At 34.1% G+C, this 26905-nt stretch overlaps 3 protein-coding genes across 8 annotated transcripts; 2 read left to right on the top strand and 1 right to left on the bottom strand.

The window, feature by feature from the left end:
• The first annotated feature begins 1430 nt into the window (after positions 1-1430).
• LOC100245328 (uncharacterized) lies at positions 1431-7037 on the top strand. 4 transcript variants are annotated; one of them, XM_002285479.5, is made up of 7 exons: positions 1431-1733; positions 2123-2191; positions 2279-2446; positions 2964-3134; positions 3302-3511; positions 5950-6038; positions 6194-7037. In XM_002285479.5, exons 1-7 carry the CDS (start codon positions 1646-1648, stop codon positions 6851-6853), a joined length of 1455 nt encoding a protein of 484 aa, XP_002285515.1. In that variant the 5' UTR covers positions 1431-1645; the 3' UTR covers positions 6854-7037. The 4 variants fall into 4 exon arrangements, with proteins under 4 accessions (XP_002285515.1, XP_059591153.1, XP_010644103.1 ...); XM_059735170.1 differs by having other exon boundaries at positions 1443-1733; positions 6197-7037; XM_010645801.3 differs by having other exon boundaries at positions 1446-1733; positions 2123-2194.
• A 680-nt stretch (positions 7038-7717) lies between these two features.
• On the top strand, positions 7718-13125 carry LOC100267634 (uncharacterized). The gene is made up of 4 exons (XM_002285480.5): positions 7718-7916; positions 9838-9960; positions 12219-12338; positions 12473-13125. The coding sequence occupies exons 1-4, from the start codon at positions 7880-7882 to the stop codon at positions 12535-12537; spliced, it is 345 nt and encodes a 114-aa protein (XP_002285516.1). The 5' UTR covers positions 7718-7879; the 3' UTR covers positions 12538-13125.
• A 2046-nt stretch (positions 13126-15171) lies between these two features.
• On the bottom strand, positions 15172-26669 carry LOC100250468 (uncharacterized). Of its 3 annotated transcripts, XM_002283334.5 has the most exons (8): positions 26314-26662; positions 22364-22419; positions 22153-22277; positions 18352-18511; positions 17040-17449; positions 16322-16837; positions 15680-15779; positions 15172-15535 (listed from the first exon to the last, which is right to left on the bottom strand). In XM_002283334.5, the coding sequence occupies exons 1-8, from the start codon at positions 26380-26382 to the stop codon at positions 15397-15399; spliced, it is 1575 nt and encodes a 524-aa protein (XP_002283370.1). In that variant the 5' UTR covers positions 26383-26662; the 3' UTR covers positions 15172-15396. The 3 variants fall into 3 exon arrangements, with proteins under 3 accessions (XP_002283370.1, XP_019072637.1, XP_019072638.1); XM_019217092.2 differs by lacking the exon at positions 15172-15535 and having other exon boundaries at positions 15692-15779; positions 16243-16837; positions 26314-26669; XM_019217093.2 differs by lacking the exons at positions 15172-15535; positions 15680-15779 and adding an exon at positions 15800-15960 and having other exon boundaries at positions 26314-26669.
• Between the last annotated feature and the right edge of the window lie 236 nt (positions 26670-26905).

The following is a 26905-nucleotide window of genomic DNA, read 5'->3' as shown; positions in this document are numbered from 1 at the left end:
AAAATTTTGAATATCCTAATATTTTAAAAATAATTTTTAAAAGTCGTTATATTATTAAGGGAAATGCCAAATAATTATTACATTTTATATAAAAGTTATTATTATTTTATGTTTTAAAAAAATAAAATAAAAAATGTATTCGAATTATGTAAACTAAATGAATTGTTTTATAATGTATTTAAAACAAATATATATATATATATATATATATATATATATATATATATATACAGAATAATTACCAAGTGAATGTCATATTTGACAGAGTTTTGAAAATAATTTTAAAAAGTTAAGAGATTTATTGCAAGTGATTACTTTTGAAAATGGCAATGGTAAGCGATTTAATATATTGTGAAATAATGCTAATATATGTATTTCTTAATATACACAAATTGTTTTTATATATTAAATAAAATAATATAATATTTTTATTTTTATTTTTGAATGATGGTTATGAACACTAATTAAAAATAAATAAAGAATTACTCGCCATATTTTAAATTATAAAACAATTTCAATATAATACAAAAGATATTAAACTTTGCTAATGTAAAATATTTGAATGTGATATAATTTTATTTTACACAAGTTTCCAATAATAAAATGTAATATTTTTTTATTATATAATTATTTTTTTATGAATTAAATATAAGCACGATATAATATATCCATTAAACTAGGGATATCATATCTTAATAGATAAAATGTCCTAAGTTAATATACATATCATATTTTTTTTTTTTACCTGTTCATTTTGTTTCAATCATTTGCGATACGCTTTTTGTTGTCTCCATTTGTTTATTAAAAAAATTTCATAAAAACCCATAAAAAAAATATATATTTCGAATATTTGATGATCCCAAAACGAAGGGTCTATACATATCTTATGTAATGAGATATGATATTTTAGGATACCAATTAATAACCTAAATATAACACAAGATATTATAAGATACTGGATAATATATTTTATCAAATGTTTAATTGACAATAAGATTTTATCTTATCTTACTTAGAAGCTGTTTTAATAAATAAATAAATAAAAAGATTAAAGAGGAAAAAAAAAACTTTGAAACTTTGAAAAAAAATAAATATTTATTTCTTCTAAAAATTAATGAACAGTCTAATATGCTAATAGAAGTTTCACGGAGGAATTGAGACGGAAAGAAGAAAAAACGAGAAAAAGAAAAAAAGAAAAAGGCAAAAACAAAAAAAGGGACCCGCTTTAGAAAAAGTGCTTTTACCAACAGTGAAAAGCACTTCTTTCTCCGCTGATTTTCCCCCGCTCATGGAAAAACGCACTTTCTATATGCTTAAACAAGCTAGCGTCACATGCACGCTGATGGCTGTGATAAATAAAAACCATAGGATTCACTGAGTTAATTATTTTCTTCTAAAACAACGGTCTTAAAGTGATCTCTGTTGGCTGTCACGGACAAAGATGTCATTTTAGCATACGGGCAACAGCAGAAAAAAAGCTCAATGAGCAAAAGACACAGAAGTGGTGAGAGCAGAGCACAGTGCCATAACTTGAAAACCCCAATCCAAGATGTCTCTGCAGGGATGAAATCATCTTGAAAGTCCAGTCCGGGGCTCTGCTACAGTCTCTTTCTGAAGCTTAGGTTTGGTGGTTGTTCTGAGAGCCATGAAAAAATCCCTTCTTTTTCTCATTATCTTAACGCTTGTTTTCACTTTTTCCCTTCAATTTCGGGCTCAGGCTGCCCCTCCTTTAGGTCAGTACCTCTCAATCTAGATAAAATTTTGGGTTCTTTTGATCTGATTGGTAATGGGTATGCTTTTTTTTGGGGCGGTTTTTACTTACCCACTTTGTTGGGAATAAGGATATGCTTAATCATTCTGCTAAGTTCGTGTGTAAAATTTTGGGTTCTTTTGATCTGTTTGGTTAATGGGCATGCTCATTTTCTTGTATTTGTTCACTGATTTTGTTGGGAATAAGACTGCTTAATTATTCTGCTAAGTTAGGATGCTGTTTGATCTGTTTGGTTAACGAGTTTGAATGGTTCTGATTGTTTGTGTGTTATTTTGATCTGCTTGCTTAACGAGTCTGACTGATTTCATTTATTTGTTCACTTGTCTTGTGTTTTGAACAATGACAACTCAGGACCCTTTGTAAGGCACTTTTCCTCTCTTCTCAAATGGACTAGGTCTTCCTCCAAAGCACCCCATTCAGGTAGTTTGTAAATTATTCCTGTTTTTATTTTATCAATAAATGAGGAATTGAGGACTATAATTATTGCGTGTGTTGTAATTTTTACAGATGGGCATGTTCTTCAATTTGAAGATGGGTACCTGGTCGAAACTGTTGTGGAGGGAAATGAGCTTGGGGTTGTTCCTCACTCAATCCGGGTGTCTGAGGATGGTGAACTCTTTGCTGTCGATGCAGTTAAGAATAACATCGTTCGGATTACGCCTCCATTGTCACAATGTATGCTTTTGTTATCACCTTTTTCCCATGCTAAATTGCTTGATTTTGGTTTCTTTTGACATTTGGAAGTTGACAATCCATAGTTCTTGTTTTTCCCTAACTTAACTGAGCAATTGGGTTTGTGTGCTGAACTCGAAATCTTGGAATTATGATTTCTTTATCCCTGTATGCTCCATTTGAACATCGAGGAAAGCTAAGAAATGAACAGAAACTAGAGTTTTGAACTGTGGTGTTCTGGTATTTTGGACGCAAGAAACAAACTTAACCAAGTTTCATTCAACTATTTGGCTTAGTTTATGTGACTTTTCCATTTATTAGAAGCCAAAAATGTAAAACATGAGACTTAAAGTTCTTTTTATTTGGTTTTACTCAGTTTTTCTTGGCAAAGACATTGGTCTTTGTTGGGCGAATTTAAATTTTTTGCACTGTGGATTGAGGGAACTAATTTGGTTTTCATATGTAAATTCAGCAATTTCTCTATTTGTTTTGTGGTATATTTATATTTATCTTGTTACAGATAGTAGAGCAAGATTGGTTGCTGGTTCATTTCAGGGTCACACGGGACATGTTGATGGAAAACCTAGTGATGCCCGTTTTAATGGCCCCAAAGGTGTAACTATGGATGATAAAGGGAACGTGTATGTTGCTGACACCTCAAATCTGGCCATCAGAAAGATAGGAGATTCAGGTCTGTCAATTGGTGTTCTTTCGAAGTAATACTTATCTAGATTTTAGATTCTGTTTCAGTTGTTAAACCTTGGTCTGCTGATGCTGGAAATAATCCAAAGTAAAATTTCTCTGGCTAATATATAAACTACCTAAACTCTGAACAAAATCTGTTTTGGAAAATTGTAGGTGTGACAACAATTGCAGGTGGGAAATCAAATGTTGCAGGGTACAGAGATGGACCCAGTGAGGATGCAAAGTTCTCAAGTGATTTTGATGTAGTGTATGTTCGGCCTACCTGTTCTTTATTAGTTGTTGACAGAGGAAATGCTGCACTTCGGCAAATCTCTCTCAACCAGGAGGATTGTGATTACCAGAACAGTTCTATTTCTGCCACAGGTTTGGACTTGATGTCTTATGTTTTTTCAAGTTCAAGTATATGATTCTCTGAGAATGGAAGTAGCCAGTGGTGGAGGCAGAAATTTATTCTTGGGGGCACTCTTTGATAAATTAAACAAAAATTTGACTTAATAATAGATAAACTTAGATATTGATATTCAATAGATTTATCATAACTCTTGAAGAGTTATTATAATTGCATAACCTTATTATTAATGTTTTGACAACCAATCTATCATTCATTTTTTTTTTTTTTTCATTTGATTGTATTGAGTCTAAAAATTTTAATAATTTCATTAACAGATTCCTGTGAAAAATTGTTGAAAATTTTATGATAAAAAACTCAAAAGAGAAACAAAGCAAAGAGTGGTAAGAAATTTTAGATTTTTTTTATAAAAAATGGCAAGAAGTTGGTAAGTGAGGGTTTTTTCATGGAAGTTTTTGCTCTGGTTTTTTGATAGGCAATCAGGAAATATATTGAAACAGCTAAGAAATTAACTCTTAGTCATGTAGAGTGTATGTGGATCCATACATTTTAATAGTGCCTCTTACCTGTTCAAGGAATTGTCAACCTTCACAGTGTATTTTTTATATCATTGTCTTCTTTTGTCCTAATTTCAGTTTGAAAATATGTTGGAAAAGCTGTAAGGGACTTTCCATATGGAGCGGTTTAGTAAGGGTAAAGAAAGATGCACTTTTTTCAGTTGGAAGACAGTTTCTTCTCCCAGAGAGAGAGAGAGAGAGAGAGAGGGAGGAGGATGGGTTCTTGGTGTGAGGAGCTTAATTATGCTCGATAAGGCTCCCTAGATAAGTGGCTATTGAGATTTTTGGGGAAGAGAGAGAATCAGTGGAAAAAGGTCATGGCAGGCAGGTCCAAGGAGGTGAGTGCTTGGTGTCGCAAGGTGAGAGATCCTGATGGGAGAGGGCTATGGAAGAGTATTAGGATGGGGTGGGCAGATCAACCTGCTGAGTTTCCCTCTCAGGGATTATGTTGGAGGAGAGTGAGATTTCAGGTTGATACTTTAAATGGGTCAGCCCCTTGAAGTATCATTTCCCAAATTTGCTCAGCATAGCATTCACTAAGTGCACCTTGATGGGAATAAGAAGTGTGGCTCGTTAGTTTCTTGTTTTTGTTTGTAATTTTCAGGATTGGGAATAATTGGAGGCAGTCCTGCTTTATGAGATGGTGGTGGTCAGGATTGAGAAGACAAGGTAGAAGCTTAAATTTGCTATTCAATGTGCTGTAGGTGCTTCCTGATTCCATTAGGGACATTACTGGTGGTAGGCATCGGAAGCTTGTGGAAAAGAATGAGTGAGAATTAAAGAGAGCAACTATTTTAACATGCATAAGCATTTATGTCAACATTGATCTCTATCAACAAGTCATGAATGCATGATCTTGAATGTGGAGCTAAGTTATGATAACTACCAAGTTTCTAGTAAAATAAATAAAGTCAGCAATAAGAAGTCCAGTTTTGATGAATGTGTCCACTTCGTGCAAAAACGTTCCTTCTTGTTTATATCACTGGTCCACCTCTCCCAGAACAAGACCTGCACTGGGTCTCCAGTCTGTGTTTCATAGTATATGCTGATTTAAAGCATATTATCATTCAAAATGGCGACGTTGCAATCACTATTATTGTGAGGAAAATGGAATACTGAGAACGGCATGCTCCAGAACCTAAAACCTTGACAGTAGAAATCCAGATGCTTCATTCTGGGTGTAACACAGGCCATGGTTTCCTCCCATTACATGGCATTAAGAGAAGTCTGCCATATATTAGTGTAAGAAACTTCTCTCTCTAGCCAGTGTAGGGTGACATGGGATTGCCAGTCGAGGTGGACAGAACCCCCCAGCTGATGTGGGTGACATATGATTACACTGTGCCAAGGCTATCACTGGTTTAAACATGTTTACACAATTAAGAGGAGCCCACTATATATGAAGTATTAGACACTTTTCCCCGTACACGATATGGGATCTCATGGATCATGTGTTCTTTTGATTAATGCCATGCATCTGTGGCTATTGGTGAGTAGAAATGTCATTATCATGTGCCAATGTCCATTGTGGCAATCTATCTTGATATGAAACTTGAACAATCCTATGGTGCCTAAGGGCATTTGGGAAGCCAAATATCAGACAACCGAAGATGACCTTGTCCAGATATATGCCTTATTGTGTTTGAGCAGAAATTCTGAATTCTGAATAGTTAATAGCTAATAGTTAATGATTTACTCTAGTTGTAACTGAGGTTCTTCGATGAAAATGGCATGTCCATTTTTAGTTTGTTGACTAATGTGTTCGTATGATGGCTTGTGTAATGATTCACTTTCAGTGATGCTCTTTGCTGTCTGTTACTTTGCGACGCTAGAATAACACGATTGATCAGAGGAATAAACCCAGTCTTGACTTGTTTTGTCGGTTATTTTGGCAGATATTTTTATGGTTATTGGTGCTGTCATGGTAGGATATGCTTCATGCTTGCTTCAGAAAGGATTTGGGCCTTCCGCTTTCTCAAAGACGGTAACACTATTGCTTTATTCACTTATGATTCATTTGATGGAAGAATGATAAGAAAATCTGGAAATCTTAGAACAATGGTAACCAGAAATAGTTGTAAGATTCTTTGATTTTCCACTTTATTGCATTGTTGGCTAAGTCTGTTTGCGAATTTCCAGCAGCATTCAGAGAGTGAATTCGAAGACCAACTGATCAAGGAGAAACCAACTCCCATTGTGGAGAGCATAAAAGAGGAACCAGATGCAGGATGGCCTTCCTTCGGGCAGCTCATAATTGATCTGTCCAAGTTCACGCTCGAAGCACTGACTGGCATATTCCTTTACTTCATCCCTTCTCGCTTCATGCCCACCCGAGCCAGGAAAGGCCTCACTCCATTAAAAGATCATCTCATAATGCCTGAAGACGAAGCCGATCCCCCATTAGCTCAGAAGCAGAGAGCCCCCCCTCCTCTTTCCGAAACCAGACAAGCACATACTCCAAACACAAGCGAAAAATATTCAGAAATGAAGCCTCCCAAGATCAAATCATACAGCTTTAAGGACCCTTCATTGTCAAGCAAGCACCGATCTTCAAAACGACAAGAATATGCAGAATTCTATCATTCAGGTGAGGTTCCTCCTCCCTACACCCAAGTCAGGTCCAAGAGCCAGAAAGAAAGAAGCAGGCATAGACAACGGGATAAAAGCGGAGAGATGTTTGGAGCAGTTGGGGCCGAGTCAAAACCAGTAGAGATCAAGGCAGTGGACTACGATGATCCAAAGTTCGACCATTACAACATCAGAAGCAAGTATGGATCCGACGATTCGTTTCGGTTTTGATTAGATTGCAGCCGTCAAATTCATCTTGTTTTTTCTACCTTTTAGATTTGTACTATTTCGTTAACCGGATCGGTTGTTTTGAGCGTCTGTCTTCTGAGCAAAGGCCCCCTCTTGAGCAGGATTGACAATCTTTGAACCATTTGTTGAAGAAGCATAGTAATGAAAGAAACTCATTGTGCAGGTATATGAGCATGTTGAATAATCACCCACTTCTTGTAGTGGTGGAGATGACGAGCTACTCAGCCATGTTTTGAAAAACAGTTCTCGAAAACATTTTGTTTTTGAAATAATTCTTGTGGTGTCAGAATGTTTTCGGAAGCAGAATATTGTTCAGAAACTCAAATATGAAAAACAATTTTTCATATTATCTTTAAATATTATAGCATTCTTCCTTTTTTTTTTTTTTTAATAAACTTTTGAAAAAAATATTTTTTTTTATTAAAAATTTGTTAAACATGATTTATAAATTAAAAAATTATTTTTAAGAATCGTTTTCAAATAGGCCCGAAGGTTTTTAATATTAGTCATTTCTATCATTCAAGTGGTATAAGCTAGAGTGAATTTATTATTTTTTATATATTTTTTTTCACTTAATTACATATTTTAAAATTTTTTATATATTAAAATTTATTTTTATAATAAAATTCATTAAATAATGTTTATATATTATTAAATTAATTGGAAAAAAAAAGGAAAAAAAAAACAAAATACTTAAACTGGAAATTATTTTTAAGAAATAAATCTAATGGATAATGAGAATAGTAGGTAATACCGTAGTAGGTTGTAACGAAACTTTTTTAGTTCTGACGTGGCGGGAAATGATTGGTTGAAATTTCCATAGTTGGCCCACAGCCCACACCGAAATAAGAAGACTCAAAACGCGGAACAGAGAAGATGAAAGCCAACATCCACTGCTGACCATACTGCTTTTGACCTCCGGGAACTGGCCGGAACCCTCGCCGGAGTCTCTAAAAGCCTTCACGGGCGCTTCAATGTCCGTTTCTCCGATTGCGTAGAGTAACCAGAATGGGTTGTGCTGGATCGTCACAGACCAAAGGAGATGGTGAGGTTTATCATTGGCCTCGCGCTCTCTCTTTCGATTTTTTTTAGTTTGGTTTCTGAGAAAAGAATGGAAAAGGAAAGAAAAATAATAGGAAAATTTTGAAGAATAATTCGTTTTTTTTGGTTTTCGAGGAAACGCGGTGGCTGATTTTCTGTTGTTATCAGCAAGCAGACAGGGGATTAGGTTTTGATTTTCTTGATTCGATTTTCATACTGTTTTATGAATTTGCTTAGCAACTTTGCTATTTCAAGATTCTGATTTTTAGAATGATGAAAATTTTGATTGGATTGCTGAACTTCAGCATCGAGTGAATGACACAATTGCTTGATTTGTTAGCCTTCAGATATCTATTATTATCAGAATTGAATTTGATTTGAAATTGTAATTTTGAGAAAAAATTTTGCTTTCGTGACTGTATTGTTGTTGTAGATTTGATTCCTGTACTTGCAAAGCTGTTGGTATTTGAAGCAGCAGACCGCATCCTTAATTAAGAAGACCATTAGTTAAGAATTTTGATGAAAGTTAGACTTAGTAATTAATTTTTTTTTTAAATCTCGGTTGTCCAAATTTAGCTGTAAATTTAGTGGCTAAAGATCTGAGCGGGAAAGGAAAGGGCTGTGAGTTCGCAAATCAAATGCAATCAAATGAATGAATCCATTATGCTCATAGAACTGTGGATGTGGGATTTAGTCTGCTGTAGTTTAGGTGTGTTTTGATTAATTGTTTCCAGGTTGATCAATGTCAAGATTCTGTATCTAAGACCAGTTTATTTTGGCAAACAAATTGTAAATTTAGTGTTTCGTTCTTTATGTTTTTTTCTTTTTCAGTATTGTTCGGTGGGCCAAAATCTGACATGTTAGCTTGGAAAAGGAATAGTCCACCATAGAATGTTCCCAATTGTTTAACCACAGAAAACCATGATACTTGAACATTCCCCAAGGACCGTCCATCAGGCATGTCCAGAACTCAAACATGTAACCCTTCATTCATGGGTGGGAGAGTGCTATAAGATGGAGTTTTAACCCTGTGATTTTTTGCACTCCATTTTCGTAAATTTTAGGTAGCTCCTTTTTTCGTTAATTTTTGTTATATGAAATCAAACAAATGGAGTCTCCCCATCCCTGCCCTAAACTCTTGCCACCTGAGCAAGGACTCACGTGCACCATTTTTGTAAATTGTGAAACTTTTTTTACTGTTTAAAAATTTTGATAAAATAAATTCTTCTTGTAAATTGGGTTTCAACCATCAACATGGGATTTCCCTTATCTTCTGTGGAAAAATTGGTGGTTCTTTTCATGTTACACAGACTATTTATTTCCTTCCATGAAATAACAATCAATGAATATCCAGGATTGCAAAAGTGTTGAGGAAAAAAAGGGGCAGTGTAAGACAAGATTCCTTTCCATTATATTCTATTCATGGTCCAGCCCCCAGTGCCTAGTTTAGGTGGGAGGTGCTGGGATGGGGATATGGGAGATTTCAGTTTGATCCAAGGTTAAAATAGATGTGTACCTATCTAAAAAATATTCTTTTCATCATTTAGTCATTACATGACATTAGATCCTATGGAACCTATGCTATCAAATACCTAGTGCCCTTGTTTTACCTGAAATTTCTTTGATCACTAGACAAGCAGTACTATCAGATTGACAATCCTGACTAATATACTGATATATTTAAGTTATATAATCCTGATGATTTGCAAAAATATTCTTTTCATCATTTAGTCATTACGCGACATGAGATCCTATGGAACCTATGCTATCAAATACCTAGTGCCCTTGTTTTACCTGAAATTTCAGAGATCGCTAGATGAGCAGTACTATCAGATTGACAATCCTGACTAATATACTGATATATTTAAGTTATATAATCCTGATGATTTGCTAATATAACAGTTGCTATTTGTTGATTATCACAGGGACTGTAAAGAAGATACGGAAGCCAAAGCCTTGGAAGAATCCTCAACCGCTTACAAAAACTCAGCTCATGCAGATGCGTGATGAATTTTGGGACACAGCTCCTCACTATGGTGGCCAGAAAGGTAGTGTCCCTAGGAATGTGTAATGACTAATGATTGGCACCAAAATGTATTGGGTGTTCATTGATTTTTGGCATACCTAGCATAAATTTGAGCATGAAGATATTTCCATCATATTTATGTATGTGAAAACAAAGATAAACAATCCTTTGTTGAAAAAGATGAAGCAACTTTCTCATTTTTAGGCAAAAGTGATTCAAACAAATTGGTGCTGATTTATGTGTAAACCACTTCAAGGTCAACAGTGTTGAACAAATCCCATAAAATCGCCATGTCATGATTCATGCATGGATTTTTCTCCTCAATATTACAGATTCAACATCAGGAAACTACTTTCATGTAGCATAATTAGTTGTAAAGGAGAAACCCCTACAGAATCTGTGGATTGAGCTCAATAAACCAGGCTCAAATCTTTTGTGATTGCTTTTATCACCAGAGTTTTTGTGATCGACTCCACATGTTAAAGTGCAGTTATATTGATGATTGAATTGCAAGAGTAATTTTTCTCTTGAACATGATAATCTTACTTCTAAACAAGAGCAATTTTCTTGACATGGACTGTAGTACAATCAATTGATAAAAACACTATATCCTATTATTTTGACATGGTGGAGATTCTCTTGAATTTATCCTGTAATTTTCCCTTGACATTGATTGCTTTCTAAATTAAATTGTAGGTTGACTTCTATTGATTGTTTACTTAACTTTGATTACTTTTTGATGTTTTTTCCTTTTGTGATTGCTCATTGTTCATTTAACTTGCAAGAGGCAATAATTTTTTTCTTTTCCTTGAATTTATCCTGTAATTTTCTTCCTTTTGTTTCTTGTTTTTTTGGGGTTGAATTTTTTATGAATCAGGAAATGATATTTTTGCTTAATGCATATCCTTAAGAGTGAACGGTTAATGAGCCTTGTAGGGTGATGTATGGTAAAAAATATTACCTACCAATACAAAAGAAGCAAAGTTCTGGTCCTGATTTGCTCTCTCATGTGTGGTAACCTCCGTTATCTGTTTTGATTAGGGTTTTTTTTTCCACACACACACGCACAGATATTTCCCATTTTTAATATCTAAAACATATTTATGACTTCTCTAGTCAATGTTCATAATTTTAAATGGTAACCCATTTAAGACAGATTAGGTGGCTATTTGTACTTTTAACCAACTATGGGCAATAGCAGCACCAAGCTCCAAGCTGGTTCACTTCAAGAAAGAAAATTCATTCTAAACTGTGTTGAGTAAGATGCTGAATGTTTTATATTGTTCAGTCCCTTGGTTTAAGTTTTTTGTTTCCTAAAATTTTGCAATTGTTCTTTCACAGTCTCAGGATTTTGCTTCCAGTGTTATTTCTTGTTTTATTATTGGGAAGCTTGGTTTCTAATCTTCTGGAATCGAGCTTATAAAGAAATTCTAAAATTACATAAAGTGTAGAGGTATTCCATAGGACCTATTAGCTCACATGACTCTTGCTTATATGCTTCTTCAGGCTTTAGCACATTTTCTTATGTGTTCTTGTGTGTGCTATTCTCTTTCTTGTCAACACTTTTTGCTTCCCACTTCTTTGTTTTCTCATATTTTTGGAGTCCTTGTCTGCACTGTAGTTTAGAAAGAGATGGAATCATCTCCATTCCTTTTATAGACAGAGGCGATGTCATTGTAATTTTTCTTTTTATCTTCTTTTGATAAGAAACAAGAAATTGTATTGATAAGACACAGACGGACCATCTACAAAGACAAACTAAGCTCATAGGCTGAAAACTGAACCAGAGTGAATAAAACTACAAATTCCTCGTGTGGAAGAAAATCTCCTTCAAGGACTATCCTCCTCAGCTAGTGGGAGAGTGTCCAAGGACCTTCCTTCCCAGAAGAAAGAAAATAACTGCCAAGATCCCCTTCAATTTGAAGGCTTCTAATGCTGACATCTAAATGCTAGGACCAGCCCTCCTGAAGTTCTAAGAGCTCGGCTTCAATAGCCATCCTGTTGTGTGATCTTCTCACACATAATTTTGTGTGTGAATCTAAGCTTCATTTTTAGGTCTAGTGAGACTAATTTTCATTAAAAGTAGATTACTTTCCCAGAAATATGCTTGACATACCTTTCATGAGGGGTTTCACATATTCATGTTGTTTTAGCTGAATCATGCTTATATTACTATGTCACTTGCTACTTCTTTAACTGGAGAACTTGATTTTATCTTGTCATTGTCTCTTGTTAGTATTACAAGATCAAAAATATTAATATCATTTTCCTCAACTCTAGAGATCTGGGATGCACTTCGAGCTGCTGCCGAAGCTGATCTAACCCTTGCACAAGCAATTGTGGACAGCGCAGGGGTCATTGTTCAAAGTGCCGATTTGACAATTTGCTATGATGAAAGAGGTACCTATCCATTTGCATTCCTTCCTGTTTCTGTGGCAAGTATTTCCCGTAGTTTTTCAATGTAAAAATACTCTATTTTCATTTCTCTCTGCCCTAAAACTCCATCCACAATGCCCTACAAAACCTTGCTGCAGGTGCAAAATATGAACTACCCCATTATGTTTTGAGTGAGCCAACCAACTTGATTCGAGACGGTTGAAAACCGAGAGGGTAAACAGCACCATCCCATGCACAAGATTGAATGTAAATCTTGTACATCAATTCTCTCATTCTCCTCCAAATCAATCATAAGGTAGGGTTCCCTTTGATGCCATTCCATCTGGATCTCCTCTGACTTGTCTTAACTTGCTGGATTTTCATAACAAACCAGAAAGCAAAAACTATTTGGTGGTTCTTCTGAAACATCTTAGTTTTTTTTTTCAAGAGTTATTTGTTCTTTGATTGGCTTCTTGGTGGTCTAGTAATAGGTGGTGTTATTAGTTGTTTTTATTTTCTGAACTCAGTCCTTTAATAACCCGAGTTTCGCTTTCAAGTGATCATTTGTGCTCCCATGAAAAGGGCAATTGAGAAGAACTTCTACAGCTATTAAGCTTCTGTGGAAATGTAAATGAAGTGCTGGCATTCCCACAATGGTATAAGCCCTAAAATGATTGGGAAACCCAAATAGAAATGGAAGTGAGGCCAGTGTTCTAATTGTATCGGATTCTTTTCTTTTTGTTTTTTGGTTTTTCGGGTTTAAACTTGAATGAATTATTATCCTCATAATTTACCATGAATATTGTGGTGACATGCAGCATAATTGAGTTAAGTTATTGGTCTTCAGGTTAGAAAATGGACTTATTTGGCCTGCAAGTCTTACTCTACCAAGTTCAACGTTCATTTTATTTTTGTCAGAAACCAATATATACCTTTCAGTTTATGATAAATACAGAAAAGGCCGAGCAATCCTTTCAAGATATACAGTTGTTGATCAAAAAGTAGAAATATCTGTTGCTCCTCAAATTATACTACTATCTTCACAGACTATAAACACACTAAGCAATTTACAAACTACAAAAACCAAGTACATAGCTGATTTTTAGATATATATATATTTCTTGTTACCCTGCCATACATTGTGGATTTACGTAACAGTTAGAAACTTTTTGACTGGAAGTCTTGGGTTCGAGTCTCTAATGGTTTTAAAGCATTAATTGATTAGGCCGTTGAGGTATGATTCGAATGACAAAAGGGTTGGGTAGGTTTGTGGGAAGTTTCACATTCAAGTCCAATAGGGCAAAAAAAAAAAAAAAAAGGGTCATTTGATTCTCAATTTGTAAATTTAAATCTCCACACTTTTTTCAATCTAAAAAGTGCTCACAAAAATAGCATTCTCTTTTAAAACTTATACTGTGTTTATTTTTTTGGTTTATTGATGAAAGCAATTTATTTTTAGAATTTAGATTATTTGTTTTTCTACTTCTTCATAATTTATTATAAATTTTTTATTAAATAAAAAAGGTTAAAATATATATATATTTTTTAAATAAAAAAAATAACATATTAATTTTTATTTATTTATTTAATACTTAATAGAAATAAAATATTACAAAAACAAACAACTTAATATTTTTCGTTATTAAACATTAAAATTTTATTTAGAATTAAGTAAAAAAACAAACACCACACCACCTTAGTTGTAAATAACAGAATAATGAAGCATATTTATATAAAAAATGAGTTGCTTTTCAAGTTGGAGGGAATGAATTTTTAAATTTGCAATCATTTTATACCTTTTAATCAGGTCTTACGTTCGAGTTTCTAGGTATGTCATCCATCTATATACTCGGTGATACGTGGTCTTCGTCTTCGATTGTCATAGCATCTATCCATTCACTGTGAACTCCGAACCTTAGATTGTAGCAAAACTGTGGTTCAATACAAGAGGAACAAAGGTAGTACAATTCAAAATTTTATGGTATTTGCAGCAGCATCTAACAGAAACTGGTAATGATCCCTTCATCTTTTCAAAGAGGGATGATGGTCTAAAGAGGCTAAAATGAAAGAATGACTTTTTGCAATCCAACCTATACAAATCTTTCAAAGAATGAGAAATCATGCGCTTTGCCAATGTCCACATTGGGATTTTTGTTGGCCTTTTCTTATTATTATCTTTGATAAATAATAGATTATATTAAAATCGCCAAAAGAATATGGTTATCGATCTAGTGATCATGTTTAAAAGTGCTTTTCTGAATGCAATTTCCGATTTTATTTTTTTTTGCTTAAAAAATCCGTTATAACTGGAGTAGGCCACATTTGGGAATTTTTACGCCTGATTGGAGCGTTTTTTTAGAATAGTTATTTAAAGACAACTAAGAACACGGCAAATTTATTGTAAATAACAATCCATTTTCCAAATTAAATTCTTAAAGGTTGTCAAATGTGTTTTTTGAATTAAAAACCTATTTTGAAGACTAGGACCCGCTTATCAAAGTTTTTAAACATACCTCTGTAAAATCAACGATTCTTCAAAAAATAATTATAATTCTCCTTCTCTAAAATATTTTCAAATGTTTATAGAAGCATTCTGCATATAAACACCTAAGAAATGACCCGATTCTCACAAAATCTAAATTTTACCAAATATATTTTTCTAGTCGGAAAACCTTTTTCTTCTCTTTTAGAACAGACCACTGTTTTTAAAAAAGAGTTATCGAGCAAACCCTTGTTTACAAATCCTTAAAAATTTGCTTTTGGAGTACTTTTAGAACACAGAAAGCTCTCCGAACGTATAGATGTGGTCAGTTCCGTTCAAATGAATGGCATGAAAAACAAGAGCAAGCACAATCACTAAGACCATTAACAAGCTTTAAATACCAACCAGTATGGAGACCAACTATGACGAAGATAACAAATATAAAAGAAAAAAGCAAAAATAAAAATAAAAATGGAAGAAACTAAGTAGAACCCTAAAATTACACGAGCAACTAGTATTTGAAGAACCTTCAGATTCAGTAAGATGCAGAGGAGCCTCCTTTGACAGTGGGTACTTGCCTGAGTTCCAAAGATTTTCCCCTCAAACCCTCTTGAAGAATGACATAATATTTCCCTGCTTAGGATCTTTCGAGTTTCCTGCTTTCTTGCTTCCTGCTTTGCCAGTTACATTAGAAGGGGCGGTGTTTCCCACTGCTGGCGATTTCTTAGCAGGAGGGGCCCTGAATTCATAAACCAGTGGTAAGAGGTCTGCCATTAGGCATTAGCTGAAGCTTTCACCAATTTATACACGGTGACTGTGTTTCTGATTAGAGTAAGATCAGAAACTAAGAAGTAATTATAAAATTTAGGAAAATGAGTCTAACCTGTTAGCCGCATTGGTGACTATACTATTTTCAGATTTCTTTGTCTCATTGCTGTCAGCTTTCTTCGTCTCTGCCTCACCCTCCCAGACTACCTCGGTTACTAGAGCAAAATAATAAAAACATTAAATAAAAAACAAAAATGAAGAGGATATACTGATCAGAAAACAAGAGAATAACATTGAGGTTAGGGTAAATAGGATAGACTGGTTGGTTTTAACACAGCATGTCCAAGAACACTGTTCTCTTTTCCATTGACAAAGTCGGTTTTAACACAGCACATCCTATAAAAAGAATAGACAGAAGATATTTTATTTAAGGCTCTCAGGGCACATAAACACATACATACAAAGCCCATGTCCTGGAAGCACCTAAAGGAGTATAAATTTTTATAAAATTCTTAATTAGTTTAAATCATGAAGAAGTTAAAAGCACTACCATAATATTAGGGAATCATCTAGAGAAATTTTTTAAAATATGGGTGTGTTTATTAGAAGCAGTACTAGGATGAGAAACCGACAAAATTTAAGAAGATTTATCAAACAATATCAATTAAAATACCATACTCTTTTAATTAAAAGAACAACCATGAACATAAACAAGCCTCCTGAGAATAGCGGGATATTTGGCTGAGCATGATTTTACCTTCTCTCCCACGCTCATCTATCCGTGTTTTCATCACTTTCCTTCTTTTAGGAGAATTTGGAGCAGCATCTGTCACTTTATCCTTCTTATTTACATCAATTTCAGGAACTCCACCTGCAATCTTGTCTGAAGAGGAAATCCCATTGTTCTTGCCTTTGCTGAGAACTGAAGAATCTTCCCTTGGTGATAGGTTAGATTCTCTATTAGATGATTTCTCTTCCTTGACCTTTGGTTTATCTTGTTTTTGCTGGTCAGAATTCAAATTGATTTTGTCAGGAACCAAAGGTTTAGGACTTTGTTTTGAAACTATACATGATTTCCCTTTTGGAGGATCTGGTGATGCCAAATTGACTGCATCTTCAAACTCCTCTTCTTCATCTGAGAAATCAAAAACAACTCTCCTCTTTCTACCACCATCACCATTGGAGGCTCTCTTAAAATTGGCATCTTGACCATCTTCATCACTGCTCGCACCTTCTACAGCTTCACGAGCACAAATTTGAGCTTCTGCGCTAACTAAAGACAGTAAAAGGTAAAAAATTTCAGCAAAGAACAAAAGATAGTAGAATAGAAATTTGTTTTACTAAAATGCATGACAGAAAAGAATTCAAAATACAAGTTTTTCATGATAGTCAAAGAAGAGAATGTTTCAGTTTTCTTTAATCACAAATGACAAAAGCAAAAGGAAACCAAGGAATTGGATTTGCAATGAATTTACCAACATCCACTGGGGCACAACTGGGCTTTGACTTTACAGATGCACGCCCCCACATATTTGCCAATGAGCCTTCAGTTCCAGAACTTTTATCATTCTGGCCTTTCTTTTTATTAGCAGGCAGTGGAGGAGCTTTTCCTTTATCTGCAGGAGGCTTGCTAGCTTGATCATGAGCTCTGGTGCCATTACTTTCATCTTTGACATCTGTTACCACACTGGGAGACTGCAAACTGACTTTTGGGCTTGATTGCTGTACTTTTCTTTCCTGAGGCTGTTGAACAGCTATGGTTTGAGGTGCAGAAATGCTTTTGGATGGACCCAGCAATCCTGTAGTTTTGGGCTGTGAAGCCACATTGCTGACAGGTGCTCCCTCAGCAATGCGCTTGACAAAAGAATTGGAAATTCCACAGAACCTGAACAAACAAAGCTATGTGCATCACTAGAGGAGCCATAATTTGATTCATGAATACTTCATACAATGTACATCAATTTTAATATTGACCCCGATAAGTTTATTCACAAGTTCATATGCCTCCATGACATGTCACATTATCATTATTAGTTTTGTCTTTTTTAAGTGCAGGAACATCTAGGAAGGAAATAAGTTATCTTCACGAACATGTAGGAACTATTAATGTGCAACTATCCTAACTTTGACATGATAAATTTCCTGATACTCTTGGATGTGACAGGACGATGGCACTTCACTTCTACGTATAGGTAAAATAACAATTTGGTATGCCACTTAAAAATACCTCTTTGCTCAAAGAAAACAAGGAGAAAAAAATGAGCTGCCTGTTAGTTTGATAACCATGGTGACCAAGTTTAATGTCTACAGTAACTACCTAAGCTCTAAACAGCAGCAGGATTTTTTACCAGATAACCACTGACTCCTTGTGATATGAAAAAATATCTTTATCAGCTCACCTTCATTAGTAACAAGTTTACCACTCATAATGACGGGGCAGTGCCAGGCAGCAAGATTTAAAAGACATCAGCATTTTGGCAATGACGTCTCACTCAATATTACATGGAAAAGAAGGCAATAGAGATTTCTATCAAACTTTGAAGTAGCAAGTAGAAAGTGCTTCATAACAAGGCAAGCAATCGTAAATTTCTTTAACAATTTATAAAAAAATCTGTTCAAGAAATAGAATTACTGGAAATTCAACAGCCTACAAAAAATAAAAATTTTATTCCCTGGAAGACCTAGAGGCTGTATTAACCTTTCAATTTTCTCAATTATAACTTATGTGAGGATAAGTTCGCCTGACCTGAAATAATAGAAGGAACCAAAATACAGAAACTATCTTACCTGTTATCTCTCAAGCAATTATCAACTGCGAAGGGCTGCTTAAAAAGCTCTTCTGCTTGCACAAATTCAGCATTCCAAAGTGCAGCTGGATCCTTTGGAATGCAAGCTTGCACACTATAAACCTGAACCGAGCAATGGCCATCAAATTCCTGTTTTGCTTCTGCATTAAAGCGAGGATAAGATAGTCCCATATTAATTCCTCTTCCTTCGGGTGGCAACAAAATAACCATATGTCAAGTGACAGTACAGAAATAAACAAGAACAAGCACTCCAATGATATAAGACAATTTACCTCAATCTAGCTAATAGCTTTATTTTTAGAAAAAAGTAAGCAAAAACATCTCAGTTTTGAGGAAGGTGCAAGGATTTGATATCTGTCAACTAATTAACATGTTCCCTTTTTTTATAAGAAATTATACTTGTACTAAATAAAACAATAAATTTCAAATATAGATAGGTGGTCCTTCCAAAAAACAGAAGAAATACTAGTATGACTAAAAAAATAGAGATGGACAGTGGCCCATAAAACCCCAACTTCCTAACCTAATGCAAGTTAATTAATTAATATGTTACCACCAACCAAAACAACGATGATAAGCATAGAAAACTAGAAATGATTTAAGGAATAAACAGCTTGTACCCTATGCATTTCCATCAACTCCGGAATGCAACCTTTTATAAAGAAATGTATCATCATTTTCCTGTATTGTGCTTGGAAGACCATGGCTTTTCAATGAAAGAGTGCAACACGATGGCTATAAGAATATTTATATACTTATGCATGGACATAAGAAGATTCTTCATCCAATGAAGGAAATTCCACAATCTAACCAATAGGTGGAGAACTCAATAGTCTTTAAACCAAAATAACTGTCAAATACTCCCATTAAGAAACAATTCGAAGTTACAAGTAAGGAGAAAGAAGTTGTCGATAAAAATCTAGTATGCAAGATGTGATGGAATTGATACCAAAATAATTTGTAAGACAACCATAGAATGGTTGTCTACAATCAAAGAGGTGGGGTTAGGGTCTCGATCTTTTAGGATTTAAGGAGAGGAATGAGGAATAATAATTTATGGTGGCAGAAAAAGGTAAAATAAAATATAAGGAAAAAAATTAAAGAAGATGTAAAACCTTATAATCCCACTAGGACCTTCTAGGAATATCACTTAAAAGAAAATCAATGAAATCTCACCATTAAGAATTACAAGGTATGTAAAGAAAAACTTAATAATATTGATCATCACTACTTAATCTCATTTGACATCAATTAGCCCTATTTTTAGGCTTTAGAAAATACTAGAATTTCAATAAAACTATGAAAAAGTAAACTTAACTTATGTAGTAACTAATTTGAACTCTTATTCCTTTCCTAAAACTATTAAATCTTCTAAAAAAATTAGAAAATTCCTTTTTAAAATTAAAAACTTACTTTATAGAAACTTCTTGTAATAAAATTTCTAATAAAGAAAACTTCTAGATTCTAAGAACTAAATATAAAAACTTTAGAATAAAAATTTTATTTTAGGAAATTTAGAGCTTCTTTTAAAAGAGAATTCAAGAACTTCTCAAATTCTAAATAAAACTCAAATACTAACTAATTACGACATTTAAAATTACCTAAATACCTTAATTAAGTAATTTAAGATACTTTTGGTCTTTTATTGAGTAGATCGTAGAGGTTCATCTTCATCAATTCCCCTAAACTTGGAAATAAAATTCGACCTTGAGTTTTAATGCCTTTCCACGGTCAATGGAAATCCTGAGCAATATCTTCCATCCTTCTTCCATCCTTTCTCTATTGATGTACATCAATGAATTGGTAATGCAAAACAAATAACTTATCATTCAAACCTTGTGAATTGGCAAGTTAATATATTGTCTATGGAAGACTTTATTCAAGCAAGGTGGAGCCTTTATAGAGTTCCATGCTTATTAACTCCTAAACGGGATGAGTTATATGAATGATTAGTCATGATCTTTGGATTAACCAATGCACCAAGCAAATTTATGCAAGTCTTGACATGTGCTAATATTGAAGAGTATATACACATAGTTTATACGCATATTGATGGTCATTTAGGGTTTGTCCAAGGAGGAGGAAGTTCAATGCTTGCATTTCCAAGGCAAGAAATTGTTATAAGCAATTTGAAAATTCTAGAATCCTACAATGTTGTGAAAAAGAACACTGAAAGGACTACTTCTATAATATTTTTTTTTAATGGAAGGCTTTATTGTAATGCTTTGAAAAGATTAATTTCCAAGTTCTAAAATCATGTTTTAGTTAAAGAGATTTTGAAATCCTTTAAAACATTAGCAAAAAATGAACTTGAAGAACGCTTAGAAGATCTCAATTGATGGTTGTATCTAATAATGAATTTATAAGGTTCTAATGAAGAGTTCTTTGTTCTACACTATCAATTCATTCATGTAGGTCAACGGAGAAAGAAAAGGTGGAAGACATCGCTTGGGATTTTCATTGACCATGGAAAATCACTAAAACTTGAGGTGGAGTTTTTTCCCGAGGTGGAGTTTTTTCCCAAGTTGGAGGGAATTGTTCCAAGATCTACTCAAGAAAGGAATGAAGGAATAAAAATGTCTTAAATTGCTTAATTAAGGGCATTTAGATAATTTTGTAGTTTTGTAGGCGTCATGACTACTTAGTAATTGGTATTTGAGTTTTATTTAGAATTTGGAAAGTTTTTGAATTCTCTTTAAAAGAAACTCAACTTTTTATTTTTTTAAAATAAAATTTTTATTCTAAAGTTTCTATTTTGAGTCCTTAAAATCTAGAAGTCTTCTTTATTAGAAACTTTATCGCAAAAAGTTTTTATAATTAAATAGTGATGATCAATAATATTAAGTTTTTCTTTGTATACCTTGCAATTCTCAATGGTGAGATTCCATTGATTTTCTTCCAAGTGAGATTCCTAGAAGGCCTTAGTGAGATTCTAAGATTTTACATCTTTATCTTTCGTTCCTTATATTTTATTTTACTTTTCTCCAATGCCATAAATTTTTGTTCCTCATTTCTCTCCTTAAACCCTAAAAAATTGATACCCTAACCACCTATTTAATTGTAGACAATCATTCTACGGTTATCCTATGTCAAGAAGGAAACTCCTAAAAGTAACAATTCATTTGGCAAGTCAAAATAAAATCGATGCCTAGTGCAAACAAAATAACAGGGCAAGGAATCTAGAGAAAAAGTTATGTTTCTTGAATGATAGAAAATAGTTAGTTTCTTGGATAAAAAACATAAGAACTCAAATACCATTATGCAAAATGAAATCAAGGAAGGAGAAAGAAAGTTTTGAGAAAAGGGAAAGAGGGCGTTAATGGGAATGCCATAATGCAAAATCTTTGAATTTTGGTAGTTCTTAGAGCCTGTTGAAGCACCAATTCCCATGAAGATGCAGGGAACTCATACTAATGCTAGGACTTGTCACAGAAAAGTAGTTGTATGATTGCAACGTTCCCTTCATACTGAAACCCAAAATATGTGTAAAGAAGCCTAAATTTATATCAAATAAATGCGAATACAATAGACAAAAAGAAGTCACACCAAGGAAAATAACAATGGAATCTGAACTTAAAGAAAGAAACTCTTTTTATAAGAAAAAGTGGCATGATTTGGGATATCAAGAAGAGCAATAAAGTCCAACAGTTCAATAAAAGATATGGCTCTGAATAGAGTGAGAACAGCAGAAAGGATTTGTGTACTTAAAAAACCTAATCTTCAAGTTGGAGAAAAAATTTAGCATTCTGGAAATATATGACATTTCAATAGAAAATCTAACCTGCAAGTTTAGGTTCAGAAACAAGCCTTATATGGTAAACTGGAGGATCATTCTTCAACCAGCCAGACAAAGTATAAACTACTTCCAACCCACCTCCATGTTTTTCAACAAACTCATGAAGCAACCTAAACACAACAAGAGCAACTATTTTTGTATGAGGAAAAAATAGTAATAATAACTACAAGTCCATTCTTGATATGCCCACTCTTACCTTTTTGCCACATTTGATGTCACCAAAAAACTACGACTCAGCCACTTGTAGGAAACCTGAGAAGCAAACATGAAAAGTTACTAACACAATTCAAATCAGAATACCGCTGCACAAGAAGACATATCTGGCTCCAACACATGAGGGCATCAGTTGAAAGGGCAGATAATGTAAACAGGTATGCAACGTTTGGTGTCACCAAGTCTATGAAAAGCATCAACCTCTAACTGTAATGGATAATAAAATCTCACAAAAATTTACAAGGAAGGATCCAAAATGGGATAGTACGAAGAGCAACACAATGGCACACATGGTAGCACCATGTGAATGTTATCCCAAGAGTTACATAAAAGGATCAAAAAAGGGATAGCACAAAGACCCCTCACTGTTGATCATAATCGATAAAAATGTTATATTATATGGTTCTTATGGAGGGAAAGTACATTCAACGTTAAATTGCTGCGGAGTTTATTTTAAAAAGACATTACATAAACATAACAATATTGCAAATTGCACATAAAACGATATGTATGGATTAGAATTGGCCAGATTACCTGACACCTCAACTTAAGCCTATCTCTAAGTTGAAAAACTTCAATCCAAGCTTCTCAATTGGTTGGTTGGCTTGAGTTTATATTCAAGTTGCAGCCCTAATTTCACAATGGTAAAAAAATATATGCAACTAAAATGATGGGCAGCAGTGAGAACTTTTTTTTTTTTTAAAGAAACTGATCCTCCTCATTTTTACATACATAGAAGAAAATAAATGAAAACTAAATTTGTTGAGTCCACATTGAACATAAATTCAATGTCTTAATAGTGGGGAAAAAACATTTTCCAACCTCTTTTCCTTGGCAAACAAACAGAACAAATTAAGAGGTGCCTAACAAAAAGAGGGAGCACAACCCAAGTACAAATCAAAAAAATTATTTTCCAATTGTCACCTTCCAAACTCCACTTAACATCCTTTTGTAAGTCTAATTAGTAAAGAAAAACACTTATTGAAATTCCATGATGCAGGCGTAGAGCACAAAAAGAAAACCACTTTGACATGAGGTGAAAAAGACAAGAAGCATTACCAAACCAATTATAATGCTATAGTACCATTACAAGAGAATCAAAACAACACAACAACTGCAGTCGAATAAAACAACTCCATTTAAGTCATATCTCCATAGCAACTGACTGAAGCACACAATTTCATCATGATTTAGTGCTCTTTATTCTCTAAATCAAAAGCTATACCACTAGAAATTGTCAGAAAACAAAATACCAGTTTCTAATTTAAATACAGAAACAACCTAAGATCCAAAAGTATATAGAGTCTAGTATTGATTAAATCATAGAAAGGTTCTATAAATAGGGATTTCATAAACAGTTTCTCAATTTCTAAACACTGCTTATCAAAAGACATGTGATCCAATCGAACCCAAATTCCATTACAGACCTCAAATTAAGGTATGCCACTGATATAGGCTAACAAACATGAAATACATGCAACCCTCAACACAATTAAATAATACAATGTCTATCTGCATAGATCTTATAAATGCTAAAAGCTTAGTGATGTGGGACAAACTTAGAATGGTTGTCAACAATCAAATGGGTGGGCTAGGGTTTCAATCTTTTAGGCTATGTTTAGTTTCCAGAAAATTTGAGGGAAAATGCAAGGGAAAGAAAATACAAAGGAAAAATAGAAGGAAAGAAAAAGTGAAGGAAAATAAAAAATAGATTAAAAGTCGATAAATTATTTTTTTTGTTATTTCAAACTCATTTTATTTATTTTCACTTATCAATATAAATATTAAATAATTTAAAAATACATAAGTTTTTAATTATATTTGATTTTCTTTGATATTTTTCATAGGACAACCAAACATGAAAAAAAATTTCCTTTGCATTTTTTTTTTCCTTAGTATTTTCCGGGAACCAAACATAACCTTAGGGTTTAAGGAGAGAAACAAGGAACAAAATTTCATGACAACAGGAAAGAGTAAAGCAAAAATAAAGAGAAAGAAAGATAAGAAAGAGAGACATAAACTTTAGAATCTCATTAAGGCTTTCTAAAAATCTCACCTAGAAGAAAATCAATGGAGTTTCACCATTGAAAAATGCAACGCATGCAAAATGAACTAATATTATTTAATCACTCTATCTTAGTTTAATTCAATTTGCCTTATTCGTAGGTTTCTCTAAAAAATTCAAATTCTACTAGGATTCTAATAGTCTATTAGGACTCTAATTCTAATTTTCCTATTATGATTCTAATAATTAACTACTCTATAAATTTAATTCCAACTGATATTAAGTCACTTCAAGTTTATTTATTCTTTTCCTTCCAATCCTTCCCGTGAGCATAATTTAAGAGGCTTTCTCCCATAACTAGGTCAAAGGATGATCTCCTTTCGAAATCAATTATCAGGATTTCCCTTTCCTTATTCTTCTAATATCCAAACATAGCCCTGTCGAACCACAGACAGTGAAACTCCTCTTAATAAAAGAACTCCTACCTTATCCTCACGATTTTTGTCCATTAGCATTTTTTTCAACACAACCTGATGAAGAGTCCTAAGATATCACTCTAAATTTTTTTACAATTCATAATCTATAAGCCTAAATACCAGAATCAATATCCATGATCCTCTGATTTAATTTTTTTTAGATAAATAAAGAGATTGTATTAAAAACCACCGAAGCAGTGGCTAAAAGTACAAGAAGGAGAAAAGAAAAAGAAAGAAAAACACCCCACGCTCCCTAGCAGCCTGCCAAGGAACGAAGAGCCACCCTATCCACACCCTTAACGGGAAGCCACCCACCCGACAAAATCAACTAAGGTCGAGGGACCATCTTTTATAGACCTCTTCGTCTCCGACCAAAGAAAATAAACAAAAGAAGCCTTGAGTCTTTGGATTGACAACTCCTCTTCCTCAAAAGCAACTTTGTTCCTTGTCTTCCAAACCGTCCAAAAAAGGCACAAAGGACTTGCTTTCCAAACACCCTTCCTCTTCTTCCCCACAAAAGACCCATTCCACCCCGAAAGCGTCTCCTTAACCGTGGCAGGCAGCACCCACTGCACCCCGAACATTGAGTAGAGCAGCACCCAAAGATTTCTAACCTTTTCACAATGAAGAAGAATGTGATCAATTGATTCTTCATGTCTTTGACAAAGGTAACATCTGTTCGCTAGAGCCCAACCTCTCCTTTGAAGCTGATCCAAGGTGAGAGCCTTTCCCCACGTTGCTTCCCACCCAAAAAAACTCACTCTAGGCTGCACCGTAACTTTCCAAATAGCCGACGATGGGAAGGAGATTGGATGGCCTGATACTAATGATTTGTAGAGAGACTTAACCGAAAACTTCCCACAATTAGTCTCTCTCCAAATCACCCTATCATCCACCCCTTGCTGAATTTGCTTCCTATTTAAGGCCACAAAAAAACTGCACACCTCTTCCAACTCCCAATCATTAAACGGTCTAGAAAACAACGGGCTCCAACTTCCCCCACCCTCATTGCACCTCCAAACATCCTTAACCCAAGCATCCTTGGAAACAGCCAATGCAAATAGAGAAGGAAAAGAAACACAAAGGGGTTCATCCCCACACCAAATGTCTTTCCAGAATTTTATCCTTTTCCCATTCCCCACAACAGAATTTAATTCAATCCCCTTTATGTTTCTTTTCAATCGGAACCTGAAAAAAAAATCAATAAAATGGCTTTTCTCAAACACTCCAGTCTCCTTTGTTTTCCCAATACCTGTATACATTCACTTACGAACTCAAAAATTTATTGCAGAAACCAAACCCTCCGAACTGATTACACGGGCCCGAAAAAATATATAAATAAATAAACAAAAACAGAACCAAGAATTGGAAAATTAACAGAAAAAATCCGATACAAATTCTACAAAGCAGATGAACATAAATTCTAAAGGGAGAGGCGATTGTTGTTGTTACCACTTGAAGCTTATCGGAGACTAGGGCTTCGATCTCTTCGAGAATACCTAGGGTTTCGATATCGGCCATCTATTCTCCGGAGATAAGTATAGAATCCCCAGCGATATGCGTCAGATCTCCGGCGAGATGCGTCGGCGAAGGAAGAAGTTGAAGAGATTTTCCCTCCGGAATGGAAATCCTTTTCCCGCCATTATCTGCGTTTAGGTGGTTTTGTGGGGTCTATGTGGCACGTGTGCGATTTGGTGGCACGTGTTTTGCTTCAAACATCCAATATGCGAAGAGATGTAATCAGTATATCCTCTTCTAATTTTCTCCTAAATTCATTTATTTCAAAAGACCATTTTTGTTAATATTAATTTAATTTCCTTTCCCAACTGAAAAAATGCGATATCATATATATATTTTATATCAAATATTAAAATTATATTTGATTCCCACAAAATATTATGAGACAAAAAAAGATTAATAATATTTAGTTATAATATGAAAAATATATTAAAAAAAATCAAATATAATTAAAATTAATCAAAATTTTATACATTTTTAAATTTTTTAAATAAAATATAAAAAATAATTTATTAACTTTAAATTT

Source organism: Vitis vinifera, chromosome 19, assembly GCF_030704535.1.
Source record: "Vitis vinifera cultivar Pinot Noir 40024 chromosome 19, ASM3070453v1".
Lineage (NCBI taxonomy): Eukaryota > Viridiplantae > Streptophyta > Magnoliopsida > Vitales > Vitaceae > Vitis > Vitis vinifera.
This window is presented reverse-complemented; position numbering and strand designations above follow the sequence as displayed.

Coding starts and splice junctions, on each gene's coding strand:
- LOC100250468 (XM_002283334.5), bottom strand. CDS start 26,382: ATGGCCGATATCGAAACCCTAGGTATTCTCGAAGAGATCGAAGCCCTA. Junction 17,450..18,351: donor AATTGCTTGAGAGATAACAG/GTAAGATAGTTT, acceptor TTGTTTGTTCAG/GTTCTGTGGAATTTCCAATT. Junction 16,838..17,039: donor TTGTGCCCCAGTGGATGTTG/GTAAATTCATTG, acceptor TACTGTCTTTAG/TTAGCGCAGAAGCTCAAATT.
- LOC100267634 (XM_002285480.5), top strand. CDS start 7,880: ATGGGTTGTGCTGGATCGTCACAGACCAAAGGAGATG. Junction 9,961..12,218: donor TCACTATGGTGGCCAGAAAG/GTAGTGTCCCTA, acceptor CCTCAACTCTAG/AGATCTGGGATGCACTTCGA. Junction 12,339..12,472: donor AATTTGCTATGATGAAAGAG/GTACCTATCCAT, acceptor ACCTTGCTGCAG/GTGCAAAATATGAACTACCC.
- LOC100245328 (XM_010645801.3), top strand. CDS start 1,646: ATGAAAAAATCCCTTCTTTTTCTCATTATCTTAACGCTTGTTTTCACT. Junction 2,447..2,963: donor TACGCCTCCATTGTCACAAT/GTATGCTTTTGT, acceptor ATCTTGTTACAG/ATAGTAGAGCAAGATTGGTT. Junction 3,512..5,949: donor CAGTTCTATTTCTGCCACAG/GTTTGGACTTGA, acceptor TTATTTTGGCAG/ATATTTTTATGGTTATTGGT.